The 23,024-nt window shown below is 38.0% G+C and overlaps 1 protein-coding gene across 1 annotated transcript in view; it reads right to left on the reverse strand.

Annotated features, from left to right (window-relative positions):
* SGK1 (serum/glucocorticoid regulated kinase 1) overlaps positions 1 to 22,802 on the reverse strand; it is a 98,824-nt gene extending 76,022 nt beyond the window's left edge. Inside the window, exon 1 of the mRNA XM_019732732.2 lies at positions 22,665 to 22,802. Within this exon, the coding sequence (XP_019588291.1) occupies positions 22,665 to 22,733 (69 nt within the window). The 5' untranslated portion in view covers positions 22,734 to 22,802. The remainder of the gene's footprint in view (positions 1 to 22,664) is intronic.
* Between the last annotated feature and the right edge of the window lie 222 nt (positions 22,803 to 23,024).

Genomic DNA, 23,024 nt, shown 5'->3' on the forward strand with positions numbered 1-23,024 from the left:
GTGTCTTGTACTGATATCCTCTTGTCCACCTCTGTGCAAATACATTTCTTGACGTGGACAGGGAAATAGGAGCTATGCAGTTTTCTCCCAACTCTTCACCCTCTCCACTCTCAAGAGTCTGTGCCCCCTTATTACACTCTCACTCCTGTAGAGTGACTTCTTCCTTCAATTAAAACAACCAAAACACATGCATGTCATTTTATGTAGATGCTTACCGGGCACCCCTCCCCCAATTCTAGAGATGGTTGGAGATTTACATTTTGGAGTTCATCTGGGACATTGTGCTATACTATCAATGTAAATTCATTCCTTTGTATGTTCAAACGTTCTTGAAGCCTGTTATTTGTTAAGGGCTTGTGAAAGCATAAAACATATACAGTTATAGTGAAACAATCATATAGTTATATGATTGTTGGGAATGGTCAGGTTGTTGGGAATGAGACTGAATTCTGGCTGGAACATTTGCAGAAACCTTAGTCATGTTACTAATCTTCCTGAAACTCAAGGTCCTTATTTACTAAACGGAAATATTGCCTAACTGACAGGGCTATTGTAAGGACCAAATAAAATCTCTGACAGTTAATATGCCTGACATTTATATTAGTTTCTTACTTCCTTTCTTTTATCCAGATTGAGGATTAGAACCAAGAACTTCTGCCCCTTGGCTTGCACTTTCTTGTATCTGCAACCTCTCTTCCACCTGGTGATATTACCGTTTTTTTTTTTTCTCTAATCATTATTATTATCATCATGATCATTATCATCCTCAGACAGCTATCTCCAGAGCAGAATAGTTATTGTGAGGATTAATTAAGATAATGTTTGTGATAGCACTTTGTAATAAGGTTTATACAAATGTACATTATTACTAAAGACTATACTGCTTGGCCACAAGACTGTTGGCTACCAAATCTACTAAAATCCAAATGATTGACTAGGAGGTTCTTTTGTTTTGTTTCCCTTTGATATTTGGTGCCATGTATAATCAATGACTGTGTACAATGTAATAAATTTCTGCATGATGTAATTTCTGAGGTTATAGAACCTGGGTTTGATGTTTCTCCTCTATTCCAGACTCATAAAGTGTCAGTTCTCCATGAAATAAGGACTCTTATTTCATTAACCATGAAGTCAAATTTCTACCACTGATTCCGACAATAATGTCCCAATATGTTAAACGCAGTCTCTATTAGTGAAGGACTATTGTGTCCCAGGCACTGTGCAATTATCACCTCTTATGCATAATACCCCACAAGATCAACATTATCACCATTACATAGATGAAAAATACTAAGGTCCAGAGAAGTCGCTTGACTTTCCTAAAGTCACATGGCAAGTAAGATGCAGAATCCAGGTCTGATTCCTTTCAGAGTCCTATCTATTATACTAATTCCTGCTATCTTTCCAAAAAATGTGCTGGACCTCAACAACCAATTTTCAAACACATTTATATCCCAGTGTGCTTGATGTAATTAAACAAATCATTTCTAAAAACAGTTCTCTGGGTTTAAGAATAAACAAAACAACATTACATAAATAGGTATGACATGTGCTGTGTTAGATAGGAGTTCTGGGTGTCTGCCACTCCCTCTGCTCCTTCTGAGGAAAAACCAATGATGTGACTTTGTCATTCTGGTCACAATTAATTGAATCCAAACAAGGCACCTGGCATGGGAGCAAGCTGCTGTAGGCTGCTGTGGCCCTTTGAGATGGACCAGTATGAGACTGTTTTCCATACTTAATCTGCAGTAGCAATCTGACGACCTTCTGAGGGGAGTTTGACTGTGAGACATTTACAGAGAACCCTTGGTCAGTAGCAGGATGGAGGTTGAGATGAACATAGATAAGCAGCAGGCATTTCAAAGATCAGTAAGGGGACAGGTTTGTTTGAAACAGAAGGCGCCTATGGGAGAGTGACAGAAAATGACCCTGAAGAGACGTTTAAAACTAAACATTTTTTCTAGCTATAAGACACAATATCCTTGGAATCAGGTTTTCTAATTGGCAAAGATGTGTCCCCAGCCATCTTATGTTTAGAAATACATTTGTTCATCCTCAACGGTCCCTTAACAAAAAGGAGTCTTTACTATGGACAAGCTAGTGTGTTTCTTAGTTAGGGGGATAAACATGTATAACTAAATAAACATTCATTATTCAGGAAGCCTATAGATTAAAGAGTACTTCCAATAGAAATATAGAATTTTAAATGTTCTACTAGGCACGTTAAATAAAGTAAAAAGAAAGATGAAATTAATTTTAATAATACAATTTATTTAACCCAATATATCTAAAATACTTTTATTTCAACATGTAAATCAATACAAAATTTTCAGTGAGGTATTTTATATATATATATATATATATATATATATATATATATATATATATATATATATATATTTGGACTAGGTCTTTAATCTCTGGTATGTACTTTATACTTATAGCACATCTCAATGCAGACTAGCCACATTTCGGTCAATAATGTAGCTTGTGACTATCATATTGGGCCCTCACATTTAGTACTTAAAAAGGATAAGGACATAAAATGGCTGAAATAAATGCTCCATTCGGTTTAGGGAGAGAGGAGATGTTCCATGAAAGAGATAGGATTTGAAATTAGTGTTCTGAAAAATGGTGATGAGTTGGAGAGATGGAGAAAGATGGTAGTTCATGCCAAAGGAACTGTAGAAGCAACAAATTTGGGGAGGAAAATTATAGGGAATTACAGCTCCAGTCAATAAGTGTGGCTTCTCATTGTGCTTCAGATAATGAATGACACATCTCCTTAAGGAGGTCTATGAGTTCTATTGAGTTTTTCTGCTTCATCTGTTAAACTTATCCCCTGCTTTCAGGCTCTCTGCTTGAGCCATGTGGTCTGTATGCCGTCTTTCATAAACTCCCTTCTTCCCTTCTGGGTCTTGACACAAGCAGTGCCCTGCCTGGAACTTAATCTGGTTTGGCTCATCATTGCTTCCAGCAAGTAACATAGTGCTTAGCAGATAGTCCTCAGTAAGTATATCTGAATGAACAAATGAATGATTGCAGGGAACATGCAGGGAAAAAGAAGATGGGAAGGTGGGAAAGGTCCGATTAAGGTCCTGTTGCTAGGGCCTCAAATGCTAGCTTAAAGGTTTGCAATGAATTCTGTGAGCTAGCCAGTTGCACACCTGTCACTGCATATTAAATGTTTATCTGTAGCTCAGCTTATGGGGGATGGTTTGGAGTGAGGAGAGATAGGTGGTGAAGAGCTCTGTTAGGGGCCTTTTGACAGAGTCCAGATGAGAATTTATTGGGTCCTGTACTGTAGGAGAGTGGTGGGTGTATGCATTAGTTGCAAATTATAGCAGGAGAGCAAATAATTCCACAGAAATTGTAAACTCTTAGAAAAGAGCTTTTGCTATTTTACAGATGAGGAAAGTGAGACTCAGACAAGTAACTTAAAAAAAAAAATAAGACTTAAAGAGTTCATTGCCCTGCACAAATGGATTTCATTATGAAACAGGAATAGGTTCCATGAAGAAGGGATCATTTTTACAAACATATTAAATAGTAAAGACAGAAAAGTTGGGGGAAAAAAAAGATGAAAAGGATCCAAACTGCATTTGAATCATGAAAGAAATGGGTTTGAAAATTCAATGTTAGACATAACTCACCTTAAAACACAAAAGCTGGTTACATAGTATTCAGTCAAGGGCTCTGATTTAGCAGTCACTTAAATATTTCAATTTTCTAAGAATGTTAGGATTACTACCAATACATCTTCACAATGATCAAAAAGCCAAAGAGTTCCCATTTGACAGAATAAAAAAAGACCAAAATAGGGAAATTAAATGGCACCACGATGATCAAGAAAGCTTCTTCTCTAAATTATAGTTCGTCTTCATAGTTAGATAACTCACTTGTTTCTAGGATGTGTTTTCAGCTAAATTCCATGGTTTTTTTGTTTTGTTTTTGTTTTTGTCTCAGAAGGTGAGAAGGAGAGATATTTTTAATTTTTGAAGAATTAAGCTCTAGCAATCTATGCTTTAAGATCTACACAATGTAAGATGGCTTATAATTTGCCAGTTTCTAATAAGCTGTAAAAGTCTTACTATTTCACTGAGAAAGATTTGTAAACTTTTAAAATCTTAAATTGTTATAATTAACTAAGATAACATTACAAAGGAGTATTATGCTTAATATTTCATAAGGCTTTGCTGGTTATAGTGTCCCTAAATGGTGGCGCCTTTAACTTAGAGGGAAAGAAGAGCATTAGAAGATCTGCGTTTACTTATTGGCCATACGACCTTTTAAAAAAAAAAATTCAGTTGGACTGTACAGTTGACATTGTAAAGCCAAAACAGAGTTGAATGGATAGAAGTTGCACTTTATAACCAGTTGTTTTGATATTATATAGATCAAACTTTAAATCTCCAGATTTGTTAACATTTGCTTTAATAAAAATTTGCATTAAAATGTCAAAAACACAGAAGTCAGACCACTTACTAAAGGATTACAATTAGACTTGGAATCCATATTGACGATCTTTTGTGAGTTAAGAAAAATACATAGTATAAATTCAGACTCTAGAAAGCATGGATATTAAGGTGATTTATAGAGACATTAGAGACATAGATCAGATATCATTATCTGATTTTCAAAAACTCATCATCTTGACCTCAAATGGTCTCATAATTCTTTGATGACGCACGGCAGGGAAGTGCTTATATCAAACCGAAATGTGGACAAGGAAAGACAAATGGTAGGTCCGAGTAACAATGTGAGATACCAATGTTTTTCTTGAGGATTTCCCTCATTGATGGTATGCTTTTTCAAGGAAGTGCTGGGAGAATGACAGGCATCTAGTTCTCAGGAATTTAGCAAGGCGCATGCCCAAAGCTCCACTTTCGTACTCACTGATCATCAGATGGAAGATTTAGGTCTTTCTAAATCTTCTTCCAGACACATGATTGTGCATGTAAGTCAGGCCCTGAGCAAAAACAAGTAAGACATCTCATAGCAGTGAGGCCTCTCCCAGCCACCTACCTCTCAGCCCTACCTCTCCCTGCTTCCCATCTCTGTTTTCCTCTAGCACGTTCCCTGTCTCATATAGTGTGTTTTACTTCTTAAAATTGCGATGAAATATATATAACATAAAATGTACCATTTTGACCATTTTCAAATGTGTGGTTCAGTACTTTCACATTTTTGTACCACCATCACCAACATCCATTCCAGAACTTTTTTCATCTTCCCCAACTGAAACTTCGTACCCATTAAACACTAACTCCTCATTCCCCACTCCCTTCCAGCCCCTGCAACTACCATTCTACTTTCTGTCTCTATGAATGTGACAACGCTAGGTAACTTATGTAAGTGGAATCACACAGTATTTGTCCCTTTGTGACTGGAGTGTTTTACTTTGCAAATTTTGTTTATTGATTAGCTTACTTCTTGAGAATATAAGCATCTAGGGCAGGTATTTCTATCTGTATTATTCTCTGTTCCAAGAAAGTCCCTGGGACCTAGTAACTTCTCCAAAAATATTTGTATGAATGAATAGTTCAGCATGAGCCATACTACCGCAGTGGAGTGCAAATCAGTCCACATTGAACAGAGGCCTATTGAGCACTCACTATGTGTTGGGCACTGTGGCTATAACAGGGGTAAGCCACAGTGCTAGGCTCAAAGAGCTTGTGTCTGTGCTGGAGTCCCATGAGTGAAAGGTAAACATACCATAGTGAAATCCATGGCGTAACTGAGGAAAGTTCACTGCTAAAGAAACTGACAGGAGGTCTTTCCAGTCTTGGTGGATCAGGGAACAGGACTTTCAAGGGTGTACCTTTAAACCAAGCCCCGAGGGATGAGTGAGTGTTGGTTAGGTCAAGAGTGCGGAGTTTGAGGTCAGAAGAACATTCTAAGGGAGAAAAATGACCACAGGGGCTCTTGACTTTTTCAAGCCTTGAACCCTTCTGACTGTCTGGTGAAGCCTAGGGATCCTGTCCTGGAACAAGTTTCTCATGAACAAAGTAAAATACATTGGATGACAAAGTCATTCAATTATATTAAAGTACAGTTAGAAAAATACCTTTTAAAATGTTTTTAGTACTATATAAATAGTACTATATGTGATTCTTTGTTAATGCATTCAATACCAATGTCTAGATGAGAGCTAATTACTGTAAATATCTCAGTAATGATAAATATACATGATATATCCTGGTACCTTCAACAATTGATATGAAAATATCTGTGATTTCTATTAGTGATAGAAAGGCCCTAGTAATACTACCGAAGTTCCTTGGCTACCTTCATAATTGGAAGTTCGAAATTTCAGCTGGAGGTTAATGAAAATAAACATGCAATTGTTTTGCCATCTAGGTTCCTGAACTCCACTCAGAGACGTCTCTCTTCCCTCAAGGGATCTGTAAACCCCAGGTCAAGAGCCCCTAAACTGGCGGCAGGACAGTGCAGTTGGGGAGGAGTAAACTATTCAGCATGTTTGGAGAACAGAGTTCAGTGGATGAGGAAGGGGAAGAAGGAGAAAGGGAAGAGATGAGGGGTGAGAGAGGTAAGCAAGGGCCTTGTCTTGGTAAGCTTTATATACAATGCTAAGGAGTTAGGACTTTACTTTGAGAGCTGTGATGAGCCATTGAAATGTTTTAAAAAGCCCTTTTAGATTGCAGGTTGATAGGTTCCATGGGGCAAGACTGGCAGCAGGAGGTCAGTTAGGAGGTGGTGGCAGTTGTCCAGAGAAGGAGGAAGTTCGCCTGAGCCAGGGAAATGGCAATGCAGACCGTAAGTAAGTAGGTGGAAGTTAGAGCAGAAGCTAGTAAGGAGATAGACGTGACGAAAGTGGATTCCCTTTTACTCCTAAACCAAAGGCTCTGACAATGCTAGCATGAGAACAAGGAACTTCATTTCAATTTTCAGAATTTCCCACAGCAATAGACCATGAGCATAGAGTGCCTGATGAGAAAACACAACAGTTGCTGGAGAAGCGATGTGATGTAATGGAAAGAAAATCTCAAATGTCATCAGTTGCCGTGGGCCTTCTTATCTGTGTGGCCATGGGGAAGTTACTTAACCTTTCTGATGCCTAGTATCCCTGTTTGTAAAGTAAGGTTAAGGACACCTACATTCCTGAGTTGTGAAACACAAGGGAGAACAAAAAGTCATTGAACAGTTTCTAAATTACGTGCTATGAAAATGCTACTCGTGCTAGTATGTTATAATGAAATAAAGGGTAATTATTACTGTAAGTCAGTATTTACTAAAGGTTGAAGAGGCATTTGAAGGAAGCAGTCTGTGTGATTCATAGTAGCTGGATGAATGTTGTGGATCACATGGAATTACAACTGGCTCTGGAAACAAATAGAAGTGAGCTAAGTGTGAGCAAAAGGAGGACTTTTCAGGGAGAACAATAAGAATGAAGCGATGGAGGCCGGGGGTATCCCAGAGATGACAGAGGTGTGGAGTTATGCCAAGGAGTGTAGAGGATATGGTTAAGTATGCTGGATATGTGCAGAATGTTGAAGGCTTTGAAAACTCTCCAAAGAAGTTGGTTGACACACAATAAAGCCCAGAAAAAGTATGGTTCCTAACATTATTATTATACTATGGCTTAATAAACCACTTAAAAAAAAAGATTCCTAATCTGGAAAAAAGATTTCCAATCTGGAAATACTCAATGTTTGGGTATGTCTTGTTTATTCTACGTTCAAAGAAAGAATTAGGCCATTTCCTCTGGCAGGGTTGTGGAGCCTCTGGTAGCTTTTCCAATCTCTGTGACTTTTTATTTTTTTTTCTCTGAGGTAGGTGGGGATGAATAAAGCAATTTAAATGAAAGCATGGCATTAACTATTCTCAAGAGGGCCCTAATACCTCAGTTCTTCACAAAATAAAGTGCTTCTTTTATGCAGAAGAAGAAAGTAAATCAAGAAGAAGGGTAAAACAAAATAGTCGCTATCTTGAGAGAATAAAAGAGATTATTGCCACAAAGAAGGAACCTGGCTTCTAAGTCACGTCTGCCACTTCTCCGGATAATTCTGAAGAAGCTCCTTCCTGTTTTGTGGCCTTGTTTCCTCTGGAAGACCTCACTAGTATGGGAAAGCTGTTCATCTGTCTAACGTGCTGTGATTTCTTCATGGGAAAATCAAGGATATGAAAAGCAGGGAAGAGTAGATGTGGAGAGAGGGGTAAAGGGATTCCATTATAAAAAATTCAGCCAAAAGGCAATAACAACTTGCACCAAAGCCCTGGATTTTAAAAAAGGGGATTAAAAAAAAATAAAATCTATATTGGAAGTAAACTCAATAAGATGTGTCAAAGAATTGCATGAATTGGAAGAAAAGAAAGAGGACTATTTGTAGATTTCTGGCTCTAGCAAATTAGTAAATGACAGTCTCATTTACTGAGCTGGGGAAAATTGGAGAAGGAACAAAATTAGGGAGGAAGGAAAATCAGTGTTCAATTTTGGACATGATTAGTTCCAGGTGTCTGTGAGACAGTTGAATGGGAATATTAAGTAGACAACTGGAAACAGGCATCTGGCATTCAGAGAACTGATAAATTTATGGAAGATAACATGGGTTGTATTTAAAGGACAAGAATGAATGAACTTGCCTGTTGCTGAGGAGGGGGAAGAGAGAGGAAGGCAGAGTGTATGGGACAGTGAGAAAAGGTGGAGAACCAGAGTGAGAGGGAAAAGAAAGAAAGAGATGGGGAGAGGCAAAGGAGCTAGTTAGCCAAGGTTTGAACCTAAGCCACTCACATATCAGAGGTGAATAGAGCAGGAGCCTGTACGGAAACTAAGAAATAGCCCAGAGGTAGGAGGAGAACCTGGAGAGCCATGTGCCAAAGAAGTAATGACTGAGTTTTCGTAGGGGCAGTGGTCCACAGGGAAGCATGCCAAGAAAGAGAAAGTTAAAATGAGGATGGATAAGTGTCCATTAAACAAAAGTGATGCAAAACAAAAGAGCTTGATCTTGGAATGAAAGAAAACAGAAGAATGAAATACAAGTTTTTGAGCCTTTAAGTAGAAATATTTTCATGAAAGAGGAGCAGTAAAAGGATTTTGGAGATCATTTCAGAGTGTTTATGAGTTACACGGATTGTGATTTAGAATTTCTAATAGATTTCAAGTCTTGACAGTACAAGACAAATTAGGAAACCAAACTTGGCATTAAATTCAGATAGAATCTCATCAATATCTCATCAATAACTGATTACACGTTGGACATAAGGGTTTGGGTATCTGTTAATTCTCTCAGTGCCTTATACACATGTAACTAAAAAAAGCAGAGTAATTTGTTGTCATTTGATTTAATGAGATCCTGTGCAAATGAAATACTATTTCAGCAATGAAGCCAGACCATTGCAGTTGTTCTAGGGACAAGTATCTATAGAAGATAAATTAATTTGTTCACTAGTCCCTAAGCCTCTGGAAACAATGAAATAACTCAGTAAAAGTGTGAACTTGCTGACCATACAGGGTCTTTTGAGAAATGACTCTTAAAAAATAAAATCCAAAAGCATAAAAGTTTTATAGCACTATGTCTACAAATAGACTCATGAGTAAAATCACAGTTTAAAGCATAACAAAAAGGGGAGAAAAGTAGGCTAGAAAGGTAGGTCATAATTTTAAGGTCTGTCTTGATAATAGTTAACCTGTTTTGAGTGCTAAGTATGTACTAGGCATTGGGGCTAAATGCTTTACATGTGTTAGGTCATTTAATCCAAAAGTTCTATGAGGTAAGTGTTGTTATTAAACCCATTTCACAGATAAATCAATAGGCTTAGAACATTAAATAGCTTACCCAATGTTACAAAGCTTATAAGTAATATAGTTAAGAGTCCAGCTGGGTTTGTCTGATTCCATATTTGGAGTCCTCAATATCTTTCTCCTATATGACTGTCGGTCTTTTTTCTTCTGATTTTTTATTATAACTAAAAATATTTTGATTAAAAAAGGTTATAGATAAATTCAGCACAGTTGGGTACCATTTGGAAAATTGTGCTGTTTTAGTGGAACAACTAGAAACATTCAATAGTTTCACTTTGCCACTCTTCCCATTGACAGGTGAAGTTTATCCCTCCTCGTTATCATCTCCCCCTTAGATGATATTAATGAATCAAATTCAATGGAAGTAACACTGTATAGCCTTCAAAGCTGGGTCTTACCAGATCTGCAGCTTCCCCTGCTCTCTTGAAGCACATTCTCTTAGAAGCCAGCAACCTTCTAAGAAGTTTATCTTAAGACCATGACATGGTGCATGGAAAGAGAAAGAGGCCAATAGAGAAGCAATGAGGCACCAGATACAAGAGGGAAGTTTTCTTGGGCTTTCTGGCCCAGCTTAGCCGAGGCATGGCCCAGCCAACATCACCAGAAGACCATCCTAATGAATCAACCCAAATTCCTAATTCACAGAATCATGAGGAGAGAGAGAGAGAGAGAGAGAGAGAGAGAGAGAGAGAGAGAGAGAAAGAGAGAGAGAGAGGTTGTTTTGATCACTAAGTTTGGGTTGGTAACATAAATTTAATACTGTTGATACAATTTGGGGAAAAAATACTGTTGATATGGTTTGGTGGGACAAACAGAAAAAGTTTTACTTTGAGTCTAGTGGGCTTATGCTGTATATCTGAGATAATAAACCTACAGTTTAAAAGTTAGCTCTGGTTCAATGGTTAATTTCTTCTGGTCTGAAGCAAACATTTTAAAGAAGAAAAGCTAGTAGAGAAGCTCTTCATATTTTAGAATTGCATTTCTTCCATTTGTGCTATTTATTATCATAGTAATGCATTAGTATAATAATAATCTACTTTTAGAATTTGGAACTAGAACTTGATAGTTGCTCTTTGCTTTGTTGTTTAATTAAATGCCTCCTATATTACTTTTTAAAATATCTGAGGCCGTTTACAATGAGATACAGATTAACAAGAGAGTTAAAATAAAACAAGATTAAAGTCACATTCAGTAACTGAGAAAGTTCTAAAGATTTGTCTAATTTGTTCACTGAAATTTACCTTTAAATTTAGCTTTGAGTTTCCTGGCAACTGAGGCAAATGTGTGGGATTATATCATGCTAAATGTGATTTCTTTCAGAAAAGAAAAGTCTTTAGTTTACTGCTAAATTACAGGTATTTTAGAGGAGTTTATAGAGGAATTTATTCTATGGATCTCTTCACAGGGAACAGTAAATGATAGAAAACAATGTCTTCAAAAAATGGTGTAATTTAGAATACAAATGTTCCTCAGACATGGAGTCTTAACATATGTCCCTGTTTAAAACAAAACAGAATAAAATTTAAAGGACTTTCAATTTCTATGTGTATTTTCAGATTACCTCCTTTTCCTTATCCCCCGTAGATGAGAATCCCACATTTTCCTATATTTTTATTCGTTTCACCAAAGACTGATTGATAATCCCCAGGAGCCACACCCTGAGGGTGTAGTTGTAAGCAAAAGAGAGAGAAGACGGTCCCTGCCCTCACAGGGATCAGAGTCCAGGAGGATATTAATAAACGTTAAGGACATTAATTAAATAGCTATAACAATATGTGAGTACAATTTGACGGGTGTCATAAAAAAAAGTACAAGGAGCTATAAAGAATATATAACGGATGGATGTGATCCAAGTTCCTGGGGATGGCGAGGATGGGGAGAGGGAAAATTAGGTAATTTTTCATATCCCCATTCCTACCATAATGCCTGACACATATAGGTGCTCAATTCATGTTGGTTATTGATGATGAGAATAGGAAAAAAAAAAGGGAGGGGGTGTTTCAAAACCAATTCTGAACCTACTGTTCGAACGATAGTGTCTTTAGAAAGGAAGGTACTGTTAGACATTTTCATTGCTCTAATTTTTGGAAAAGAATAAAGTGTATCACGTAAAAGCTAACTGTCAACATATAAGATGAGAAAAAATTACACATTCTGAAATTCCATCTGATTGAGGTCAGGCCTGAAGGGTTACTCTCAAAGGCCCAATTTAAGGTGTGGGCCCTTTTACGTAAAAGCTGACTAATAGACAAATAAATTAGCTATGACTACTTCACCAAAGCTGATAACTAAGGCCCTGAATACAGTAAGTGCCAGGTCCTAGTTCTTACATTTACTGTTTGAGTTCAAGTAGAAAGAGAAAGCAATTTTATTGATGTTCTTTAGAGAAATTCATTTACAGATCGTTATTAGTTAGTTGTAAGCTCTTAAGTGCTATGTTAGACATCTTATCATCCTTCTAGCTCCTAAAGCTTTGTTATATAACATTTAGCAGCAATTCTTTTCCTAATTACTATTCACTTCCCACTTCTACCACATTACCTACCATACTTTTTTCTTTAAATTAACTTTTTTAAAAAACAATTATTTGTTTTTTTCAGTAACAGTTGACACTCAATATTATTTTATATTAGTTTCAGGTGTACAGCATCGTGGTTAGACATTTACATAATTTATGCAGTGATTGCCCTGATCAGTGTAGTATCCACCTGGCACTATACATAGTTATTGCAATATTATTGATTATCTTCTCTGTACTGTACTTTACATCCTGTAACTATTTTGTAACTACCAATTTGTATTTCTTAATCCCTTCACCTATTTTGCCCAGCCCCGTTCCTCACTGGCAACCATCAGTTTGTTCTCTGTATCTGTGAATCTGTTTCTGTTCTGTTTTTTCCATTTGTTTCGTTTTTTAGATTCTACATATAAGTGAGATCATATGGTATTTGTCTTTCTCAGTCTGACTTATTTCACTCAGTATAATGCCCTCTAGGTCTATCCATGTTGTCGCAAATGGTAAGATTTCATTCTTTTTTATGGCCAAGTAATGCTTCACTGTATATATGTACCATATTTTCTTTATCCAGTCGTCTGTTGATGGGCACTTAGGTTGCTTCTATATCTTGGCTATTGTAAATAGTGTTGCAGTGAACGTAGGGGTACATACATCTTTTCGAATTAGTGTTTTGGGTTTCTTCAGATAAATACCCAGAAGTGGAATTGCTGGGTCATAAGGTAGTTCTATTTTTAATTTTTTGAGGAACCTCCAAACTTTTTTTTCATAATAGCTAAACCACTTTGCAATCCCACTGACAGTGCACAAGGGTTCCCTTTTCTCCACATCCTTCATCATTTTTTTCTTTTTAAATATATTCCTGCCTGCCAAACCTTTCTGTCTTACTTGATATCTTCCAGTGTTACATATTGTCTGCAGTAATGTTTTCCAGAACGTAACTAAGAATTTTAACAAAGTAAAAAATTCTACCTTAGAGAACATCCTATTTGAGAAGCTCCATTTTCAGATATAAATAAGGCTTCAATGGTAAGGAAAAAAACTCTGATATGGATTGAATTGTGTCCCCCACCCCAAATTCATACACATTTAACCCTTAAACAATGTAGGGGTGTGGGCACCAATTCCCATGCAGTCAAAAAATCTGCAAATAACTTTTGATTCCCCTAAAACTTAATTATGAATAGCGTACTGTTGACCGGAAGTCTTATCAATAACATAACAACACATATTTTGTACATTATATGTATTAAATACTGTATTCTTACAATACACTAGAGGAAAGAATGTTATTAAGAAAAATCATAAAGAATAGAAAATAGGTTAACAGTACTGTACATATTTATTTAAAAAAATCTGCATAAAAATGGACTTGTGCAGTTCAAGCCCATATTGTTCAAGGGTCAACTATATTACAGTCCTAACCCCAGAACCTCAGCATGTGAACTTATTTTGAGATTGGGTCTTTATAAAGGTAATCAAGTTAACATGAGGTATGCTCTCATCTAATATGACTGGTGCTCTTATAAAAAGGGGAAATTTGGACAGATATATAGAGAAGAGAGATAGTGTGAAGATATAGGGAGAAGACAACCATCTACAAGCCAAGGAGAGACGTTTGGGACAGATCCTTCTCTCACAGATCTCAGAAGGAGCCAACCCTGCTGACACCTTGATCTCAGACGTCCAGCCTCCAGAACTGTGAGACAAACAGTTTCTGTCATTTATGTCGCCTAGTTTGTGGTAGTTTGTTATGGCAGCCCTAACAAACTAGCACAGCCTCTATTGCCCTATAAAAACCAAAAATAGTTTTTGGAAGCTTTTTCCACCTCTCATCCAAAGATAGATGAGATGTTCTGTAATTCTCCTCCATGAGTTAAGTGCCATAGATGTCTTTGATATCTTTTAATTCCTTAAGCTTTCTAAATCCATTAAACATATTGTCCAGTAAACCAATATTTTCATTAATCTTTTCTTGTTGATCATAATAAAATTGATGTAAAAGGTATAAGTATTTCACAAATCAAGCTCTTCAACTTGTTATAGGATTTACAAAAAGAAATTCATATCCAGTGTTATAAAAATGCCAAACTAATCATCAGAATAGATTCCAGTTTAGAGTTTATTGCTCAAATCTAGTTTCTACAAAGCCTGAGCAAGCAAAAATGTCATTTCATGACCTGTTTTAGAGTACATTAATTCATTAAGGCATTTGTTTCTAATTCTTCCTCACTTTTATTTGTTGGAATGCCAGACAACACTACTGTACTTAGAAGCCGTAGAAATCATGCCAAGATTTTCTTTAAATTCTTACTTCCTCTCTTTATCAATTCCTTCTCTATTTAACCAAGTAATTATTAGGTTGGTGCAAAAGTAATTGTAGTTTAAAAGGTTAAAAATAATTGCAAAAACAACAATTACATTTACACCACGGAATTGCACATGACACCTCCTCCCCCAACCCCAGGATTAAAATGTTTTGATTGACTCATTAAACATGTATGATTGAGTGTTTATTATGTATAAGGCTCTCAAACAGAGCTGTGAACAAGGCAGGCAAGATCTCTGTCGTCCGGGAGTTTATATTCGAGGTTTCAGAGAAGCTATATGAGACTGTAAAGGGAGTTCACTTTTAATGTCTGTACTTTCCCACTGTATGTCCACTGTTTTACTACCTAACCTTGCTCCGATCTTTTCAACCAACCTGGATGCCATATACTCATAGTTTTCTTTCCCGTAAGTTTTTCTACATGGTAACCCAAATGAATACGGGTCCAAACAGATTCTGGCTTCAAAGGAAATATGGTCAATTTTCAAGATCATTCTATGGAAAATCTTATATTTGTGGCTAATAAACATTGAAAATACATATTCTTCCCTAATTAACTTTATATATATTTTTTCTCCTCAGTCCTATAAAGACTTGAGTCTTAAAATGTTTCAACTGTTTTGGGAACATTTTCAACTTGCTATTTTTAGAAACTGAAATCTTTGAGTGGTCAAGGTGTTCTATATTGGACGATTTCACTCTAACCGACTCAGGGATACCAAGATATTCCTGAAGCCACCGGGTTAGAAAAACATGAGTTCTCTGTTTTTTCATGGAGCATGAGTTTAGGGGTATTTTGCTTCAGACTTTTCTCTCTTTTGCCTTGATGTGAGATTATCCTCCAGAAACAGGAGAGAGAGAGAGAGAGAGAGAGAGAGAGAGAGAGAGAGAGAGAGAGAGAGAGAGAAATAGAAGGAGGAGGAATAGGAGGGAGGAGGGGGAGGAAAAAGAGGAGGAGGAGAATAGAGGAAGAGAGAGAAGAAGAGAAAAGAGGAAGAACCACACACCCAGTTATTCCCCAACCAAATGGAATTTTGGGTGAATGCCCTGAGGTAGGAAGGGAAAAGAGACCAAGGTGACACCAATGCTATAAAAATAGCTAAGTGGACTCTTCCCAGAAAAATGTCACAGCAGACTCTGGAAAGCAATTAAAGTAATATTTTGGCATCTTTCACTACCAAGGGGAAGATTCTCCTACTGCCCTAGTTACAGCCTTGATTTTTATTTCCCTTTGTTTTAAATACTTATGAAATCATTATCGAATGTTACAAAGAAATAGGTGTGAGAGTAAACAAACGCTGATAGTAATCCTTTCTCCAAATGCCAGAGCAGAAGGAAGACCAGACAGTCCCTCACGTACCTTGCTGTGTGCTTCGTCCTCTTCCCACCTCCTTCTCTGCTTCCTTCCACATCATCTTTACAATTTGCCAGCTTCACTGTGCGATCTGCCAGAGAAACCTGGGCACTTGCTGGTACACCTGCCCTTAGAACAAGGACCAGGTTAGGTCCCTGCAACTGCCCTTCATATTTCTGGACCAGGGGGATACACTGAGGTTAAGGGCCAAAGCAGTTTGCTTTCCCAGTAGGAAAGACTTGGATCTCCTAGAGGTTGCGCATACTCTACAGTTGAAATACTTTGGGGAAACCTTTTGCATTGTGAACTTAACTTTCTTAAACCCCATGGAAAGGACAAAAGTCCTTATCCCATGGTGGTGAGGACCCAATAATTCCACACTCGGATAAGTTGATAAACTAGGAACTAAGGCTTTAGGTAACAGGCAGGAAATAGGATGCCACTTGTAAGGCTGGAATCTTTTTATCTGCCAATGTTAAGAATGTTATTTTTACTATTTAATATTTTGGACTTTTAAAAAAAATTAACTGGTATGAATTTAAATATACCTCCACTTTAAAATATACCTCCACATTATTTCCACTATTGTACTGTCTTTAGCTTGATCTAAATTTCTAATTAAACTTTTCTATTGCTCCAGCTCCCATTACAATTCTTACCCTTATGCTTTTATAATCAGACATGTTCAATAGGGGACATGCATTTCAATGGTTCCCCCTGCCCCATTTTAGATTTGCTTTATCTTACAGATCATAAAATATGAGTGAGCTCAGACTATTTCTTACTCTAGTGTTATATATGGCTTCAACACTTCAGCACCACTTCTTCAAATAACAAACAAACAAATAAACAAACCCCAAACCCAGAAATTTCCAAGAAGTCTGCAGTACCTTACATTCAAAATATTTCCTAAGCACAGTAGCAGAGTGAGAGTGGAAGTATTGTAGGGTTTTCCTGAAGGCTGCTGGGGTGACGAAATATTTACTACATGAGAATGGCTTCTCACTTGCATTTGTGGTGCTAACGTGTAACCCACCAGCACAGACAAACCTACCCAGATAAACTCAGCCCCACTCCAGTACAGACTCTCTGAGACATAGTGGTTGAGTAGAAAAAGCATCTTGAGTTCAAACTTTTTTTTTTTTTTTACACTCAGTAGCTCCTAAGACCATGTTGAAAATGAGGAAAAACAACAATCAAAAAGATGTTTTTAGAATTTGAGGTGGGAAAATACATAATACAAGACTGTATAGTACGGATGTCAGTGATTTGTACTAATATAAAATAGAAAGAGATTAATGAATCATTACTACATCTGTTTTATTTGGCCTAACAGGAAATTCATTATGGAAAAGAAGTTGTGGTGTGGGCATTGGCTCAGCAAACAAACTGAGGTCAAAGTTCCCTAAGTACCAGCCAGCTCTCAAGGGTAGCAACACCTGTCTGTGAACCAGATTTAAGTTATTTTTCAAAGTCTTCATTTACATATTATCCACATACAAACATAAGGAGAACTAAAATACATTACAGTCCTGTGATATTAATCTGTTTCACAAAGGAAGAGCGGGAGGAGGTGGACTAGCCAACGACTTAGGGGCAAGTTACTACAAGGATTCATTCATCCATACTTTACTCATACTTTCACTTAACAAACGTGGTTTGACCAGTAGGGGACATCGTGAACAGGGTAGGGGGTTCTGTGTCCTTAAGGACTCTTCAGCACAGCACATGGCCCCAGTCACACTGCACTGTAAATTAGGACTGCTTGCTCACCTGTAGTACCCAGGGGTGTGCTGTGCTCTTGGTGCATACACAGGAGGGACTCAAACAGCTCAGATTTTAGCTACTTCTGAAGAAAGCACAGCAGAAGCCATTAGAGTCTCCATCAAAGAAGAATGATCAAATATATCTTGGAGAAATCTGGGATAGACCTCTGATTTGTTGGAAAGCATTCCTATTGCCCTCAGGAGTCACTTGGGAAATGTATCTCTCCATAGCTATAGTCATCCCCCCCCCACACCCCCCCCCCCCACACCCAATCCTTTCTGGATCATCTTCACCGGTAGTTTCCAGTGGGGAGAGTCAACCCTGCAGCTGTGTTAGCAGAATCACAGTTCACTCCAGTGATGCAAATGTGAAAACTGGTGGTGCTAAAGCTGACTGCCTGAGTTTGAATTAGCACCTCTTTCTAGCACTATGACCTTGGACCAGTTACTTAAGCTCTCTGACCTCAGTTTCCTTGGCTGTAAGATGGGCATAATGGAGTGACTATGAGGATTAGACTGGTAAAGTGTTTTGAACAGTGTCTGACCCTTAGTAAACACTCAATAAATGCTAGAGCCCTCTGAAAAGACATCGAAGATTTCACATAAAGAAAGGACTTTTGTTATCATTCCAATTCAGATACTTTAAGCAAATATAATAGAACAGCAAAGGGAAATAACTGTAAAGGGATGCTGTTCGTGGAACAGTTGTGGAGATTAACCACTTGAGAGGAACTTAATTTCATTTCTCAGCTCTGTTAGAATAAACGTCATAACCAGGCTGAAAACCTTTGCTTGGTTCCCCATCATTGTTAGAGAAAGGAGGAAGCTAGGGCAGGCATACCTTTTCACTTCTCCTCTGAGCACCCTGGATTGTTGAATATCAACAGGCATGATGTACAGTGGATACGAATATGGACTCTGGGGCCAGGATGTTTGATCAAAACCCTGACTCTGCTACTAACTAGCTGTGTGATTTAGGCCTAGGTCCTCCACCTCAGTTTCCTCATCTGTGAAATCTAGTATCTACCTTCAGTTTTTCATGTGTGAGAATTTAAATATAGAATATACTTAAGCCTCTTAGAACAGTGTCCAGTGATATTAGTTCGATATAGGTGATAGTTGTTATAAAAATTGTTGTTAGTAAAGAATCATACAAGGAGTTGTTCACAAAATCATGAAATACTGACTCAACTCAGAAGTGTCTTATCAAAGTTGTGGTCACTAGGCAGTTAGCTCTATGAAGACAAGAACTGTATTTTGTTCCTACTGTACTAGGTAAAAAAAAGAAAGAATGTATGAGGCATGAAGCACTCGACTAGATTGAGAGCAGAATGAAGAGGAAAGCTCATTAGATCTGGAAGTGAAAACCCTATGTGTGAGGGGTGGCTTAGCTCCATTCTAACTTGAGTAGACACGTAATTGCATCTTTAAAACAGAAAGGTCAATGAGAGAATTTCTAAGGTTCAATCCAAATCCAAAATTCTATATGGCTAGATATTCTTTAAATTTTTACAAAAGGTACTGACATTATGACGGTAGAAGTCTTTTTTACCTACCTAGTGTTGTTCCAAAATGGGTTATCAAGTTGAAGATAATGGCATTTGTTTGTGTTTTCTGTGACGAAATACAAGAATCTGAATCATGAACAAATCTTTAAATCCATGAAAATAGATTATCTGGAGCACAACTGACTCTTGGATTGTGAGAATAAACTGGTAAGGACATTTTCCCATTCATCTTAAATGAATTTTTAGAGATTCTAAGAATAAAACATAATCCATAGGTATCTAATGCTAACTTATTAACGCAGAGAATGAAAGTAGAACTCTTCCAGAGTTTGTTTAGCAATTCTCAACTAAATGAAAATAATCTGGTGTTTGAGCTTTTAAAGACATGGGGGTGGAAAGCATAAGTCCAAAGGATTTGAGGGAACCACCACCAGGCTGCTTTTCTTCAGATTGTGTTCCTAGAAGCTGGGTTCCCCCGAGCTGCCTCTGCCAGTGTCATTACTCAGGGCTAGAACGGAACTGTGAGAGGCCTGTTGGCCATCACAGTTCTAATAAATTGGGTAGTGGCATAAGGATTTTACATGGGAAAACAGATTCTGTTGTGGGGAAAAAGGAAGACAAGGTGCTTTGAAGTAAACGTCTGAATTAAAAATATGGGCTTTGGGTCAAACAAAGTTTAAATTGTAGCTCTGCTAATTTTTAGCTATGTGAGCTTGGGCTGGTTGTTTACTGTCTCTAAGCCACACTTTGCACATTTAATAATTTTTGTTACTTCGGAGGGTTACTGTGAGGATTAAATGAGATAACACATGCAAAGCACTTGGCCCATAATGTCCAAAACATAGTAAACACGCAATAAATAGATGGTGGCTGTACTTTCCTAAATGAATGGCAGAGGCAGATGATCTATCTATATTCTCTTTTGGCGAGCTTCTTACGCTCCTGTTGGAATGTCTCAGAGATACAGGAAGCACTATTGAAGCCTTCTTCGTTCCAAACCTCAGTCTTCTTAGTAAGCCCTAAAAAACTATGGGTTTTTTCCTAAGATTTACTCATGGTTTCATGTGTGCACTGGACAAATGTTCTCTTTATACGACTGTCCAGTTAGGTTAAAAATAAAATATGCATTAATGTGTGGAACTTCAACAATAGAATACAGGAAAAATGGATTATTCTTAGCTGAAAACAAAGGATTTCTAGTATATGACTGTATATGTAAATGCATAGAAAAGGTCTGGAAAGTATGGACACCAACATGGTCTTAACTGTTACCTCTGGGGAAGGGAGGAAGATTGGGGAGGAAGATCAGTTATTTTCTTAATGTTTTACACATTTATTTACATATTAGTTGTGTAAATAAAAACAAACAAAACCCCCCAAATAAACAAAAAAACAAAACCTAATACAAAGCCATGGTACAAACTGAAATGAACTTTCAGGACTGAGAACTTGAACTCTTAGACAAGAATCAAGGGATTTATCCCTGGGGTTATCCATGACTTGACACAAAGTCATATTCTACTTAGTCTGCTGTCCTTGATGAGTAAAGCAGGAGGGGGGTTTTCTGATAGACCCAGGTTCAAAGCAGATGAAGCAGCCTGCCAGACAGCTTGATGTAAACTTCTTTTCTCTTGGCATTTACTCAGATAAGACATCAGTACCCTGGCTAGTTCTTTGCAAAATTCAAGGTCTACAGAGGCATCAACTGAAGGTTATTGGTAAATTATGCTTTTAAACAAAAAGAAATCAGATGGTAAACTAGTGTATCTATTAGTACATTTCGATAGCAAAGAAAAAAAGAGACAACTTAAAAAAAAAATCTGCTTGACAGCTACTTGGTTGATTAAAGATACCTGACTGAGGAATGTTAAATGATCACCACCCCTCCCACCAATACCACACAATTAATTAATTAATTAATTAATTAATTAAAAGAGAGTAAAGAGTTTACGTGTTGAAGTATGGGCTACGGCAGTTTTTAGAAGCAAATATTTGCTTGCTGTTGGAACTCAGTTTTCACAAAAAGCCCTTTCCTTGGAAAGAAATATTTTGGCTGCAGGGAAAACAGGAACAGTGTGGAGCTCTGAGAAGTTGCACTGACTTGCTTTGATTCAGCTTGCTGTCTCCACTAGAGAGGAAGCCCTCCTGGCTCTTGGGCTCCAGGAGTACTAGCCAGGACAGGGTGGGTTTGCTTTGGTTTTAATGCTTATGTTGAGGCCCCTGACATAAGGGAAGATTTTGCTTTCCTGAGAACTCAACCAAATATGTGTAGGAGCTTATAAACTGGCCCTCTGGCTGGGCCTGACCTGCTGTTTCCAGCCCTGCCCCCCCAGCTTGCCTGCCCATTTAGTGCAGGGAGGTGGTCCAGCCAAGACTGTAATTCACTGTGTTCTGCTGGTGAGTTAGTGAAGGGCTGCATCAGGAGCAGCACAGAAAGGACCTCAATGAAGTAAGAATGAATGGAGAAAGCCATTTTGATGGAATTGCCCTAGGGTATTAAACAGGACCAGGCAGCTGGAGGTTGGAGGACACTTCGGTTGCTTAAGAAACTCTCCATAAGAGTGTCAGTCATCAGTCCCTTCACAATTATTAATTTCCTACCTCTCACTTGTGTATAAATTTGCAGATTTATATAGACCATCAGTGTGACCATGACAATGAACCGAGTTTATTATGAAACACACAAAAAAAGCAAAAAAATATGTGCTCATTTATAATCAATGTAACATTAATACTGTGAATGGAGGAGCAAGGGATTTAAGACATAAATGTATACAGCAGCATAACCTCATCTTATCACTCGAATTCAGACCACCCACTGCTCCCTCTAAAATAGAGAGACGGTCGTATGAAGCAAAATTAAAGAGATTTGAAATAGAGGTTTTAAAATGCTGGATTCCGTCATTTCTGTAAAAGGTCATTCCAGTCCTTGGCTATTTTTACCATGGATAGAGACTCAGCAAGTTATCGGCTGAATGGATTTGGGGAGCCAGGAGCTGCTGCATCTGACAAATGAAGATGATATCGCAGTGAGTAAATGTAAGGGGTGGAAAAAGTTGAAGCCTTCAAAGATAAAACAGAAAGCTACCGCATCACTCCCTGACTGCAATTGCTAGCATAACTGTACCCAGGCCAACTTGCTTTGAAACTGCCTGTAATCTTGAGGCTTTGATTGAGAAATTCCCATTCCCGACTCAAACCCTCCTTAAGGCAGCCCAGCCCAACGCCCTCCTCCCAAAACAACTCTTCCTAGGCTCCCCCACCTCCACATTTGTATCAAGGCAGGTATGTTTCCCAGCTGGAACGCTGCCACCAGAAGCACAGCTTTGCTTCAGGGTTGGGCAGCAAAACCTTAGGCTTACCTCAGGCAAGCAATCAAAAGCATTTAAGAGAAGAGCAGAAAACAAAAGAAACAAAACCTGTCCTTACCCGCTTCTTAAAAAATTGGAAGGCTGAGCATTTCTTGACTGGGAATCCATTCATGTCTTTGTTTACCATTTTCCACAGTGGGAAGTTCACAGTTATAGATCCAGGGTGGCACCCGCCTGGTTAGTGAATCTGGTTCCCGGTTTCCCTCCTGGAGACAGTTTAATAAAGACGGAGCGGGATGGAGAACCTAGCGGGGTGCGGGTCCTCACTCACACATTCTGCAGCAGCGGCTACTGCAGCAACCTCTCTCCACTTTCAGTTGCCACGGGCAGTGGCTCTTGTCTTCCCATCACTGCTCCGAAACACAGGCATCACCGCTATGGGACCCCAGGATGCAGCGGATTCCGGCGAGATGCTGCT

Source organism: Rhinolophus sinicus, linkage group LG05 (genome assembly GCF_036562045.2).
Source record: "Rhinolophus sinicus isolate RSC01 linkage group LG05, ASM3656204v1, whole genome shotgun sequence".
NCBI lineage: Eukaryota > Metazoa > Chordata > Mammalia > Chiroptera > Rhinolophidae > Rhinolophus > Rhinolophus sinicus.